Genomic DNA, 14,692 nt, shown 5'->3' on the forward strand with positions numbered 1-14,692 from the left:
CCTGAATTTGAGTAGTGAAGTATGAGCATAGTAAATAGACACTATGATAAAATCATATTTGTTGTTTCTGGGTTCTTTCTCTTTCCCTCTATCTTTTTTCAGATTTATTTGTTTCAAATGCAGAGGCATGGGTGGTGGGGGTATATTATAGATCTTCCATCTACTGGTTTACTCCCAAAATGGCTTCAACAGCTAGGGCTTGGCCAGGATGAATCCTGGTACTCCATCCTGGTCTCCCACATCAGTGGCAGGGGCCCAGGTATCTGGCGCATCATTTGCTTCCCTCCCAAGAACATTAGCAAGAAGCTGAATCAGAAGTAGAACAGCTGGGACTTCATATGGCATTCAGGTATGGGATGCCTGTTGTGCCACAATACCAGCTGCTTCAGAAGCATTAGCTCCCACAGGGTTGTTAAAGTCTTATGGAAGCCATATGTAGATGACAGTCAAGGAAGTAAGGGAATTGACTCCAGCAACAGCCCTTTGTCACTGTTGTCACTGGTGTTGTGGCTATGGCTGTGGTGCCTCTTTTGTCTTCTCTGTTTTCTCCCTAAACTTCCTATGGAAAATGAGGAGATGAAAACCCATGGAGCACTTAAACATTTGCCTACCTCGCGGACTTTAAATGATTTTTCTCTTTAGTTTTTAAATGAAAATATTAACGGCAGTAATCATTTTAGCCTGTGTTAGACATGTGAATCATGATTCCTTATGGATATTCAGTTTAAAATTTTGATTAAGAAAAGAGGTGCTGAACAAAGACTTTTCTTATTTTCAACTGATGTTTCTATATTTAAAGGAGTACATAGTTCAGATGTAAAAAGTTTAAAGCCAAACTTGATTTCTGATGTGTAAATAGAAGACCTGTTGTTCATTTACGCCTCAGTTTTCCATGGAACTTTCCATTAGAGCCCTCATTGTGCCTGAAGCCTCTGCGTCCTCATGCTTGTGTTATGGTGGAGAGGACAGGTTTTAGGACAAAGGGCTATTAGAAAAGATATACGGAAGATCCCCAAGCATCTTTTGTTTGTATCCCAATGGATACAAGAATTAGCTATACTTAAATAGGAGAACTAGAAAGGGTAGTCTTTTATACTATCTGTAAGAAGAACTGGGCTTTTTTGGGGAATGATCATATATAGTCAATTTTGTGGCTTTGGTGCTTGCTTGATTTGCCTTTATTTTTTCTTTATTTCAAACTTAAGGACTTTTAATCCTGCGGACTATTCGGATTCCACATCTTCAGATGGGTGTGGAACAAAGCTAGTGATTTGGGAAGCTGCTCAGAATGGTGCAAATGAGGGAAGTGGTAAGTGTTCTAGATTTGCTATAGGTGGGTTTTAAATATTTGAGCTCTTAAGAGTTTTATTTTATTGATTTTTTTAAAAAAAGATTTGTTTATTTGAAAGGCAGAGTTACAAAGAGAGGGGAGAGACAGAGAGAGAGGGCTTCCATCCATTGGTTCACTCCCCAAATGACCACAATGGCTGGAGTTGGGCCAGACTGAATCCAGGAGCTTCCTCTAGGTCTCCCACTTAGGTATTAGGGGCCCAAGCACTTGGGCCTTCTTCCCCTGTTTTCCCAGGCTATCAGCAGGGAACTGGTCTGGAGTAGAGCATTTGGAATTCGAACTGGTACCTGTGTTGCAGGTGGTGGCTTAACTCCCTGTGCCACAAGACCAGCCCCAAGAGTTTTATGTTCTGGGGCCGGTGCTGTGGTGTGGTAGGTAAAACCACCACCTTCAGTACCGACATCCCATATGGGCACTAGTGCTGGTCCTGGCTTCTCTACTTCTGATTCAGCTCTCCTTGCTTATGGCCTGGGAAAGCAGTGGAAGATGGCTTAAGTGTTTAGGCCCCTGCACCTGCTTCGGAGACCTGGAAGAAGCTCCTGGCTTCAGATCAGCCCAACTTGGGCCATCGTGACCATTTGAGGAGTGTACTAGCAGATAGAAGACCTCTCTGTCTCTGTCTCTCTCTGCCTCTGCCTGTCTGTAACTGCCTTCAAATAAATTAAATAAATCTTTAAAAAAAGAGTTTTATGTTCTTATGCAAAGATGGAACTCTATGTGTGCTAATGGAGATGAATGAAATATCGGCCACTCTGCTACCTCTGAGACTAGTCTTCGTTGGTTCTTACATCTAGAATTTCTCACATCAAAATTCCATTGATGATGTGGAGTGTGATTTTTCCCTTCCATACTTTGTGTAAGTCAGTACTTAAGCCCCACTCCACTCCAGTATGTCAGATATGCAGGCTTTCTTAGAAGAATTTTTACTGAAAGTATTGAGCCATTTCCATGGTGAACACTAAAATTTGGGGCAATATTGCTGATTATTGTACATCCCTATCTTTTGGATTATTTTTGAAATTCATTGATAAATCAGATGATTTACTCATGAAAGTAAGCAAGCTGTTAAGGTCATATTTATAAAAACATACAGCTCAATGTATAAATATATAAATTATGAAAAAGCAACACTCATATAACATCAGCCATGACAAAAAATAGATAATAGCATCCTAGAAGCTCAATTAATTAGTGAATTAGAAATATAGAAAAATAGAGAATCAACAGAAATCAAAAGTAGGAATACTGATATACTACTTGGGAGACTTACCAAAGGAAGGTAAAGAAGCATAAGTGGGTTGAGAAAAATCATGTGATATTAGAAGGTTATATGTTATGTCAATAAGTTTTTTGCCAACAAATTTAAAATGACAGATTGAGTTCATTCTTGTAACTCTTAAAAACCTAAGTATTGGAACATAAAATCTAGTAAGACAGAAAATTGTTTATATCATGATCACATGAAATTTATACTAGATATTTCTTAAAAATAAATTCAGGAGAACGGCAAAGATGGCTTGACACACAACCTGGTGCAAAAGTGCTCATAGCGTAATTTATAATACCAAGAAATACAGGGGATAAGACAGCATGGCCCAGTAGTTTCAGCTGCTGCTTAGGATGACTTCATCCCATATCTGAGTACGTGGGATCAAGGATCACCTCTGCTTTTAATGTAGCTTCCTTCTGATGCAATGGGGAGGCAGCAAATGATGGCCCAAGTATTTGAGTTTCTGTCTACCACATGGAAGACCCAGATGGAGCTCCTGACTCCTGGCATTGGCCTGGCCCAGCTCTGGCTGTTGCAGACAGTTGAGGGGTAACCAGTAGATAGAAGATATCTCTTTGTTTTGGTCCCTCTGCCTTTCAGGTAAACAAATTAACTGATCTTACAGAAGAAAAAAAAAAAAAAAAAAATAGAAGTAACCCAAATGCCCATCAGTGAATGAATGGATTAGGAAAATGTAAAATGTTTATGTTGGTCAGTACTGGAGAGCCTCAAATGCAATGAAGAGATGCTACAATATGGATAATACTTAAAAACATGCAGAGTTAAATGGCCGGCGCGGTGGCTTAACAGGCTAATCCTCTGCCTTGTGGCGCTGGCACACCAGGTTCTAGTCCCGGTCGGGGCGCTGGATTCTATCCCGGCTGCCCCTCTTCCAGGCCAGCTCTCTGCTATGGCCCGGGAAGGCAGTGGAGGATGGCCCAAGTCCTTGGGCCCTGCACCCACATTGTAGACCAGGAGAAGCACCTGGCTCCTGGCTTCGGATCAGCGAGATGCGCCGGCCGCAGTGGCCATTGGAAGGTGAACCAACGGCAAAGGAAGACCTTTCTCTCTGTCTCTCTCTCTCTCACTGTCCACTCTGCCTGTCAAAAAAATAAATAAATAAAAAATTTAAAAAATGCAGGGTTAAGAAGGCAGTCAGAAAAGAACACATTTTGTATTTTGTAATTCTGTTTATTTAACTGTTCAGTTTAGGCAAATCCCTAGAAACAGAAAATAGATTGTTGATTGCCTAGTGCTGGAATCTCTTGGGGTAAATGAGGAATGCCAGCTAATGGGTATAGTGTTTATTCTTGGAGATAGAGATATTCTTGGGTTAGATGGTTGTGATGACTGCACAAATTGTAAATAGTCATACCAAAATTTATTCATTTTTCTATTTTGAAAGGCTGAATTTCATGTTTTGTATATTTATTAAAAATGTCTTATTCACCCTTTTAGTGAAGTTAAGGAGAAAACTTACATAATCATTTTATCAAGGAAAAGCATTTTGGTACCATTTAATATCCTTTCTTTTTATTTTGTTTGCTTGTTAAACCCTGGCACTTAGAAATATAGAAACCTTTTCTTGAGCAGATGAAGGTTATCTGTAAAATTTATAGCTAATATTATAGTCATTGATGAAATAGTAAATCTTTTTCCTCTAGAACAAATCAAGGTGCTTATTGCCACTGTTATTGTTCACCATTGTACTGTAGGTCCTAACCAGTGCAATAAGGAAAATACAGACTTCATCAGGGTTAGAAACAGACTAAAAACCCAGTCATTTGTGTGATAAAGGAGATTTTTAAAAGATGCTTGCTAGATATATGTTTCATGAATAGTTATATTTCTATAAACTACCAATGATCAAAAAATGGAAAAAATGATAGTAGCTTCGTAAACATCATGCATAGGAATAACTAATGATAAATAAATTTCATGGTCTTCTACCTAGAAAAGTATAAAGCAGTATTGTTATTAAAGAAGATATGACGGAGAGATATATGATTTTATTGTTGTTCTGAAGTTTAAGCTTTACTGAATTATTCTTAGTACTTTATTATATTAATCCATGGTAGTCTATTCCATGTCAACTGATGGCTTTAAGAAATGGAGTATATTGAAATAATTGATTAATAAAATTCACCCCCTTTTATGGGCATAAGTGGATACATTCTAACAAATGTATGTAGGATTTTAACTACCATTAAAATTGAGATATCAGAGTAGGCATTTGGCCTAGTGGTTAAGACATCTTTGGGACACTGACATATCAGAGTGCCTAGATTTGAGTCCTGGCTCCAATCCCAATTCCAGCTTCCTGTTCCTCTTGGGTGGCAATAAGTGTTGCCTGAAGTAGTTGGGTCTCTGCCACCAACATGAGTGATGTGAATTGAGTTCATGGCTCCTGTCTTCAGCCTTGCATAGCTTTGGTTGTGGATTTTTTCGGGGATGAACCAGGGAACGGGAGATCTCTCTCTCTCTCTCTCTCTCTCTGTCCATTAGTCTGTCTCTCTGCTTTTCAAATAAAAATAAATAGGATCAAGATATCAATTTTGCATTCTAATTAACTGACTGCCCATGGAAAGTATTTGGGGTTAAGAAGGAGAAAAGAAGAAAGGGGAGAGAGAGAGAGCAAATGAGAGAAAGAAAAGAAAGGGAGGGAGGGAGGGAAAATCCCTTAGAATTGTATTTGGACTTTTGAATCTGTAAAAACCTAAAAATAAATTAAAAAAAAAAAGAAAGGAAAATATTTGGGAAAGAATGCATCTATACAGCCTGCTTTTCACCCTCTTCTCATGATTCCCTAAACAATGCAGTATAACAGTTGTTAACACTGTTCTGTATGCTCTGGAGTTGGTTTAAAGTATACGGGAAGATGTACATAGGTTATATATGAATACTGTACCATTTGATATGAGGGGTGTTAGCATCCACAGGTTTTGGTATCTCTTAGGGTCCTGGAACCAGTCTCCATCAAATAGTTAAGGATGAACTGTAGTTTAGCAATAAACACAAGCCCATGAAGCTGATTGATTTTGATAAAGGTTATGAAGCAATTAAATGTATATATAGTAATGTACTCAAAAGAGTAACTCCAAGTGGGTAATAAATCTACATGTGAAACCTAGAAGTCCACTTCACAAAGAAAACATATTGGCAAGTTCTGTTGACTTTAGCTTAGGCATAAATTTCTTATTTATGTTCCCTAAAGCATGAGTCACAAAAGAAAATTTGACAAAGTATACTTTATAAAAATTCTGCTCTTTTGAAGCAAATAATGAAAAGGCAAGCCATACTGTAGGAGAAAATATTTGTAAAACCCATACTTGACAGAGTATTTGTAGATAGAATATATAAAGAAGTCTCAAAACTTAGCAGTAAGAAAAACAACCCCTCAGAACGTTTGTAAAAACTGAGTAGTAAAATGGGAAAGTTCTGCAAATGGGTAATTGTAATGGTAGCACAAAATTGTGTGTGTACTTAGTACTGCTGAGTGGTAAATTTTAAATATTCTGTTTTTTTTTAAACTATGATTTTAAAAAAATGGAACCATATAACAGCATTATAAACATATCAGTTTCCTGGGTTTTAGTGTTCTATAATTACTGGAAATGTCATCGTTGGGACTCTGGGTGAGGGGTAGCTTCAAAATAAAATGTTCACTAAAAATGAGGAAAGGAATAGAACAGATGGTTCATGAAAGAAGATGGTATAGAGGGCACATAAGCCTACACAAATATACTTCTCATCTTTAGTAACCAGAGAAATACAAATGAAAACCACATTTAGTTATCTACCATTCATCTATTAAAGTGGCTATAAAAGAAAAGTTTTAATGCCATGTGCTAATGAGGATGGCCAAATAACTGGAATTCTTAGCCATTTCTGATGGAAAGCATACGGTTACCATATAATGTGACAATCCCAAACATAGGTTTTTTAAGAAAGTAGAATGAAAACACATCCAAGCAAAAATATGTAAGTAATGTTTATACATCAAGTAAGAGAACAGAATGTTGAATTAAACTCTTATTAGCTGTTTTTCGTTTATATTCTCTTCCCTTTATCTCCTATCGCCTATCCCTCCTTAATTCTCACTTATAGTAACAAATTCTTGCCAGTACCCATTTAGATAAGCAAGATGAGTTTGTTGGAAAATACAGTGAAGGGTTTCATTAGCTGATGGACTGTGGCTGTTTCTCTGCAGTGTTATTGTCTTGCTATAAAGACAGAGGTCTGAGCCCAGCATGCACCCTTACAAGCTCAGAAAGCTGACTGTTGAATCTAGTAAACAACGTAACTAAATTAGTCAAACTGCTAGAAATTTGCTATAATAAAAATAGTTAAGGAGCTTAGTAAACATGGGAATGATAGTGAGTGTGGTTGATAGAACTGTGTTCAGGAACCATCGGGCACGATTCAGTGCCTGAGTCACAGTGGCCTGTGACAGTAAGGACCGCAGTAAGATTCTCTGCCCTTGCAGTACCTCAGCAAGTACAGTAGTTCCCACCCTCCACAGGGGGTACGTTCTGCAACCCTGGTGGGGATGCCTGCAACTGTAGGTAGTTCCAAACTGCAGATATACTGTGTTTTTCCCTATACATACATGCATACATATGATAAGGGTTGACTTATAAATTAGGCACAGTAAATGATGAACATTAATAACCAATAATAAGGCCGGCGCCGTGGCTCAACAGGCTAATCCTCCGCCTTGTGGTGCCGGCACACCGGGTTCTAGTCCCGGTCGGGGCGCCAGATTCTATCCCGGCTGCCCCTCTTCCAGGCCAGCTCTCTGCTATGGCCCGGGAATGCAGTGGAGGATGGCCCAAGTGCTTGGGCCCTGCACCCCATGGGAGACCAGGAGAAGCACCTGGCTCCTGGCTTCGGATCAGCACGATGCGCCAGCCGCAGCGGCCATTGGAGGGTGAACCAACAGCAAAAAGGAAAACCTTTCTGTCTCTCTCTCTCTCTCACTGTCCACTCTGCCTGTCAAAAAAAACAAAAAACAAAACAAAACAAAAATAAAATAGAGCAATTATAACAACATACTGTAATAGGGTTGTGTAAAGGTTGTATCCCCACTCCCTGCTAATTGCTGGCCAGTTTCTCTTCTGAGGAATACTTTCATTGTTGTATGATAAAACCTTGCATTTTACATTGATCTACAGAACTGGCATCAAATGATCACAGCGTAGCTCAGGATCTGCCAAACAAAGGTTCTTACAAACTCAAAGGTATGAATGTTTTATTTTAAAATCTAACAATATGTTTAAAATGTCTTTTCATTTTTTATATGTAAAAATTCATCCGGGGGCCAACATCACGATGTAGCCGGTAAAGCTGCTGCCTCTGATCCTGGCATCTCATTTGGCCACCAGTACATGTTCAGGCTGCTTTGCTTCCTATCCAGCTCCCTGCTGATGGCTTAGGAAAAGCAGTGTAAGATGACTCAAGTGTTTGGGCTCCTGTACCCACGTGGGAGATCCAGATGAAACTGTTGGCTCCTGGCTTCCACCTGGCAGCTGTGGCTGTTTATGGAATGATCCACTGGGTGGAAAGTCTCGCTTTGTAATTCTGACTTCCAAAATAAATAAATCCTTTAAAAAAATAACATCAGATATTTGTAATATAACCTTTTCATAAAAATTTTTAGCTTCTGATTATTGACTTTTTTCTTTTGCTCTTTCATTTTTTCTTCGTTTCTTTCGAGAGAGTGTGCTCTAATATGCTGAGTCACTTAATAAATGCTGACAATTGACAAAAGTGTGCAAAGCCAGAACCAGGAGGCCGAACTCAATTCAGGTCTCGCACATGGGTAGTAGGACCCCAATTACTTTAGTTGTCATCATTGCTTCCCAGGATTGGCATAGGCAGGAAAGTGAAGTCTGGGTTCTGAGCTGAAAATTGAACCTAGGCAAACTCAATGGAAAGCAGTCTTCATTGTTGCTAGTCCGAACACCTGCCCCCATTATTTAATTTTGAAGAAGTTGATGATGTTATTAAGGTGATATCCAGGAAGCGAGACCTTGTCACTTGCCACCTTTTCATCTCTCTTTCCCCTCTCCATACAGTTTTTGTTTTTAAACTATTTATTCATTTGAAAGAGTTGCAGAAAGAGGAAGTGGGTTAGAGAGAGTGATCTTCCATCCACTGGTGCACTTCCCAGTTGGCCACAACGGCCAGGGGGGCTGATCCAGGCCAAAGGCATGAACCAGTAACTTCTTCCAGGTCTCCTACATGGGTGACAGTGCCCCAAAGTAATTGGGCTATCTTCTGCTGCCTTCACAGGCATATAAGCAGGGAGCTGGATCTGAAATGGACAGCTGGGACTAGAACCCACTTGCTGCAACACCAGCCTCCAATACAAACTTTTTGAAGAAAGAAATGGAGTTTGCTTTTATTGCCTGTTTTCTTCCAATGATGAGATAAAAACCATTCAGTATCCCAATTTCTCTAGATGGTTGTGGTTAATATTTTGATGTATTTCCCTTTAAAACCATTTGGGTTTGTGACTTCATGTGAGCTTTAAACTAAGGGGCCTGATCATACACAAGATCTACAAAGCATATGTTAGCGTATTTCGTTACCAGTAATTTTCTTCTTAGGCACTTAAATATTTTGTGGATGATTTTTGTTTAAGAAGTGTTAGAACCCATCCTATATACCTGCTTTTTGAGACTCAGAATGGCAGTCTTGATGGGAGCAGGAGTAATGTTAAATGTTGAGAACCTTTGAGGAAACCATCTTGTAAAGCTACTCTTTTAAGAATCCTTCTCTAAATTTGGTAATTCCATAGTCTGCCTGAAATAGGGTCTTGTTTTAATGGTATATATCATCAAAAGAGTATTTTTATGATGTGTCTGTACTTTATTATTCATGGCAGAATTGCTTGACTATGATGTCCTTTGAAAGAAAATCAATTTGAGACACTTATGTTGTGTAGGTATTTCTGACCGAGTTGCATTGGAAAATATTACTGAATATATGGAGAATTCATTAAGAATTTCATATTTGTTGAGTTGTTAGCTAAATTATTAATGAGATACATGATACTTTTTCTGGCATAACATAGATTCAGAATCATTTGGAGGAAGACAGTATTTGACTTTGTGCTATGAACTTTAATTGTTGTCATTTCCCAGCAGGGGCCTGGAAGAATTCTGTGGAGGAATGGACAACAGAAGACTGGAACGAAGATGTAAGTGTCTGGCCTTGGATCAGATGCATCCCTTTCATAAAATGATTTTTTAAAAAAATCCTTTATTTGTGAGTCTGGTTTATTACTCAGTTTTTCCCAAGAGCTGGCTGGGCTGGGCCAGACAAGCAGGTAGCCAGGAATTCAATTCAGGTCTCCCTTATAGATGTCAGGATCCAAATACTTGGACTGTCACCTGCTGCCTCCAAAGCATGTGCATTAGCAAGGAAATTGGAATGGAGGCAGAGACAAGACTGTTCCTAGGCATTCAGATGTGGGATGTGGGTGTCTTAGGTGTGTCTTCACTATAGTGCCAGAAAGCCGTTCCCACACTACCTTTAAGTATCTTGTGTTAGAATATGTGCTGTGGCCGGCACCGCGGCTCACTAGGCTAATCCTCCGCCTTGCGGCGCCGGCACACCGGGTTCTAGTCCCGGTCGGGGCACCGATCCTGTCCCGGTTGCCCCTCTTCCAGGCCAGCTCTCTGCTGTGGCCAGGGAGTGCAGTGGAGGATGGCCCAAGTGCTTGGGCCCTGCACCCCATGGGAGACCAGGAGAAGCACCTGGCTCCTGCCATTGGATCAGCGCAGTGCGTCGGCCGCAGCACGCCTACCGCGACGGCCATTGGAGGGTGAACCAATGGCAAAAGGAAGACCTTTCTCTCTGTCTCTCTCTCACTGTCCACTCTGCCTGTCAAAAAAAAAAAAAAAGTGCTGCGATTTTGTTTGGGTCCCAGAAAGGGAACGGTTCTTGGTATAAGGCTTTATATCTACATGTCTGTCAAGGTCAGCAGACAGGTTAGAAAATCAGGGGATCAGAATATAAAAGACTTATATTCAAATTATTTTTTAAAATTTTTTATTATTTAAAGGGCAGAGTTAAATAGAGAGTGGAGAGGCAGAGAGAGAGAGATCTTCCATCTGCTGGTTCAGTCTCCAAATGGCTACAATGGCTGGGGCTCGGCCAGGCTGAAGCCTGAAGCTTTTTCCAGGTCTCCATGTTGTGTGCAGAGGCCCAACCACTTGGGAAATTCTCCACTGCTTTCCCAGGAGCATTAGCAGGTTGCTGAATAGGAAGTAGAGCAGCTGGGTCTCAAACCAGCACCCATATGGGATGCCAGTGTCACAGGTAGGGGCTCAACCTGCTTTGACATAATGCCGGCCACCAAATTTAAGTGTCCTGACTTTGGACAAGCCATCTTTCCATACTGAGCCTGCTGGATTTCATTTATGTAATGAGTATTGTCATAGCTGTCCTGCCTTCATCAGACTTTTTCTTTCATCTTCCCATTAAAACCTGGTAAATGCAATACACATGTGCATACTCACAGATACTAATATTCTTTTAGAATATGTATTTTCTGAAAAAAGTATAAGGAATTATAGGATATCTCCTTTTATTGAGTATTAATAAAAATTTTAAAATTTTCTGAGATTATGGTGATTGGCAGGAGAATAATCTAAAATGCTAATCCTAGATTTCTTCTAGACTTTAGAGCAATAACTGTTGTCTCCCCTTGCCCTTTACTTTTTAAAGTAGGTTTATTTATTTGAAAGGGAGAGCTTCAGAGAGACATTTTCCTTCTGCTGATTCACTCCCCGAATGGTTGCAACAAGCTAGGCCTATGCCAGTCTGAAGCCATGTACCTGGAACTCTATTCAGGTCTCCCACTCGCCCAAGTGGGTGGCAGAGGCCCAGCCACTTGGGCTCTCCCCTGCTGCACTAGCTGGGAGTTGGATTGGAAGTAGAACAGCCACAACTCGAAACCAGTATGAGATGCTGGTTTTACAAATGAAGGCTCAACTTGATGTACCCCAATATGGGCCCCAGAAAAGAAATTTCAGTATTGATTAATGAAATGCAAAAGTTATTGTCTTTTTAAGAAGAAAATGTCTATTTGACCATTTCAAACTTCTCAGTTCCCTTTTGTCATTTTGGTAACATTTATGCTTTTGTTTGTTTGTTTTGTTGTTTTGCTATTATTTTGTGTAATGACAGAGGAGTGAGACTGAGACTTGAACCTTGATCTGACTTCATTTTATGGCATTGCTTCTAATTGTCATCACTTCCCTGAGAAGTCATTCTTGTAGGCTTATCAATCTAAAATGTCCTTCACCTGAAGAAAGTTGTATGTCACATTTGCTTGTATATTTATTCGTTTTAATGAACTGAATGAAAATGATGACTAGAAATTGTCAGGAATTCCAAGTTACTTGGGGTTTTATATAGAGTAACATTAACTTTTTTTTTTCTACCTTTCTTGCAGCTTTCTGAAACAAAGGTGTTCACTTCCTCATCTGTTCCAGGAGAGAATCAGGCCACACCTGGGCAAAGGTAAACAGTTTCCACCATCTTTGTTTTTCAAGCCCTGATTGAAATTTTTTGCTTAGGATAAATATCTTCAATTCTAGAACTTTTTTGTTGTTGTCGTTTTTGTCCCATTTCTTATAAGTGTAACCTATAATTACCCTCACCTGATGAGCTTACAGAGCTTCAGTCACAACTTTCCTTAGTGGTTGTATCCACAGAAATTAAACTAACAGGTCTTATATTGATTTTTCAGTTGTGGTAGAGGTTATGTTTACAAAAATGAAATGCGTAAGCATTTAAAAGATTTAACTCTTGGGGCCGGTGCTGTGGCATAGCAGGTAGGGCCGCAAGCCTGCAGTGCTTGCATCCCATATGGGCGCTGGTTCAAATCCCAACTGGTCTACTTCCGATCCAGCTTTCTGCTATGGCTTGGGAAAACAGTGGAAGATGGCCCAAGTCCTTGGGCCCCTGCAGTGCTTGAGAGACCTGGAGGAAGGTCCTGGCTCCTTGCTTTGAATTGACACAGCTCTGGCCATTGCAGCCATTTGGGGGAGTGAACCAGCGGATGGAAGACCTCTCTCTCTCTGTCTCTCTCTCTCTCTCTCTCTCTGCTTCTCTTTCTCTCTCTGTGTAACTCTTTCAAATAAATAAATAAATCTTAAAAAAATTAACTTTTTTTTTTGACAGGCAGAGTTAGACAATGAGAGAGAGAGACAGAGAGAAAGGTCTTCCTTTTTGCCGTTGGCTGACCCTCCAGTGGCCGCTGTGGCCTGCGCATCGCGCTGATCCGAAGCCAGGAGCCAGGTGCTTCTCCCGGTCTCCCATGCAGGTGCAGGGCCCAAGCACTTGGGCCATCCTCCATTGCCTTCCTGGGCCATAGCAGAGAGCTGGCCTGGAAGAGGGGCAACCGGGATAGAATCCCGTGCCCCAACTGGGACTAGAACCCGGTGTGCCGGCACCGCAAGGCGGAGGATTAGCCTGTTAAGCCACAGCGCTGGCCAATAGTTCTCCTTTCACTTAAACCTATTTCTCCCCACAGAGTAATGTAGTATATTATATTGTATTTATTTAGATCTTTTTCTCACTAATATAAAGTTGTCATTTTTAAAAATTGCTTAGTTTTATGTATTTTTATCTACGTGAAAGCCAGAGCGAATGACAGGAAAGATCTTCCATCCACTGCTTCACTTCCCAAATGCCTGCAATAACACAGGCCGGGCCAGGCTGAGGCTAGGAGCTGGGAACTTCATCCAAGTATCCCGTGTGGTGGCAGGGGTCCAAGCCTCTGCCTCCCAGGATGTATTATTACGAAGCTGGATTGGAAGTGGAGTAGCTGGGACTCGAACTGGCATTGCGATCTGGGATGTGAGTTAACCCTCTGTACCACAGTTCCCAACTGAGAATTCTTCTAGTTGCATTCTGCTAGGAACAAGCTTTGAGAGTAATAGCAACATGCTTGGCATACATACTGAACTGAATTGCTGAAAAGCATTTTTTTGAAAGGCAGAGTTACAGACAGGCAGAGGCAGAGAGAGAGAGAAGGGTCCTCTATCCGCTGGTTCACTCCTCAGATGGCCGCAAGGGCCAGAGCTACACTGATCTAAAGCAAGAGGCCAGGAGCTTCTTCTGGGTCTCCTGTGCTGGTGCAGGGACCCAAGGACTTGGGCCAATTTCTCTTGCTTTCCCAAGCCATAGCAAAGAGCTGGATCAGAAGTGGAGCAGCCAAGACTAGAACCGGCACCCATATGGGATGCGAGCACTGCAGCTGCAGCTTTACCAGCTTATGCCACAGTGCTCGCCCCTAGAGAACATTTGTTTAAATCCTGATTTTCACAGTAACACTCAGTCCCTTTGAAAATAGTTTGAGAGGCAGGTGTTGTGATGCCGCAGGGTAAGCCTGCCTATGATGCCAGTATTTCATATTCCATATGAGTCCCAGGTACTCCGCTCCTGATATACAGCTCCCGCTAATGAGCCTGGGAAAGCAGCAGAAGATGGTTAAATGTTTGGGCCCCTGTTATCTATGTGGGAGAGAAGAATGGAATTCCTTACTCTCGGCTTTGGCCTGGGCCAGCACAGCCCTGTCCATAGCAGTCATTTGGAGAGTTAGTCAGGTTAACCAGCAGATAGAAGATGGATTTCTCTCTTTCTGTAACTCTGCCTTTCAAATAAATCAATCAATCTTAATGAATAAAAAAAGAAAATAGTTTTGAAATGCAGATATCTAGACAAATAAATGATAGTCTGGAAATACAGGACACCTTAGACATGAAGGCAATTTTGATTTTTTTTTTTTTTTGACAGAGTGGACAGTGAGAGAGAGACAGAGAGAAAGGTCTTCCTTTTGCCATTGGTTCACCCTCCAATGGCCGCCGCAGTAGGCGCGCTGCGGCCGGCGCACCGCGCTGATCCGATGGCAGGAGCCAGGTGCTTCTCCTGGTCTCCCATGGGGTGCAGGGCCCAAGCACTTGGGTCATCCTCCACTGCACTCCCTGGCCACAGCAGAGAGCTGGCCTGGAAGAGAGGCAACCGGGACAGGATCGGTGCCCCGACCGGGACTA

The 14,692-nt window shown here is 41.2% G+C and overlaps 1 protein-coding gene across 10 annotated transcripts in view; it reads left to right on the top strand.

Moving 5' to 3' along the window:
- Window positions 1-14,692, top strand: part of UBAP2 (ubiquitin associated protein 2) — a 113,950-nt gene that overhangs the window by 65,242 nt on the left and 34,016 nt on the right. For 6 of the 10 annotated variants that reach the window (XM_062208060.1, XM_062208063.1, XM_062208061.1 and 3 more), the window contains 4 exons: window positions 1,206-1,309; window positions 7,796-7,861; window positions 9,770-9,825; window positions 12,088-12,155. In XM_062208060.1, coding sequence (XP_062064044.1) covers window positions 1,206-1,309; window positions 7,796-7,861; window positions 9,770-9,825; window positions 12,088-12,155 — 294 coding nt within the window. The remainder of the gene's footprint in view (window positions 1-1,205; window positions 1,310-7,795; window positions 7,862-9,769; window positions 9,826-12,087; window positions 12,156-14,692) is intronic. The other 4 variants (XM_062208062.1, XM_062208064.1, XM_062208066.1 and 1 more) reach the window with 4 other exon arrangements.

Source organism: Lepus europaeus, chromosome 12 (genome assembly GCF_033115175.1).
Source record: "Lepus europaeus isolate LE1 chromosome 12, mLepTim1.pri, whole genome shotgun sequence".
Taxonomy (NCBI): Eukaryota; Metazoa; Chordata; class Mammalia; order Lagomorpha; family Leporidae; genus Lepus; species Lepus europaeus.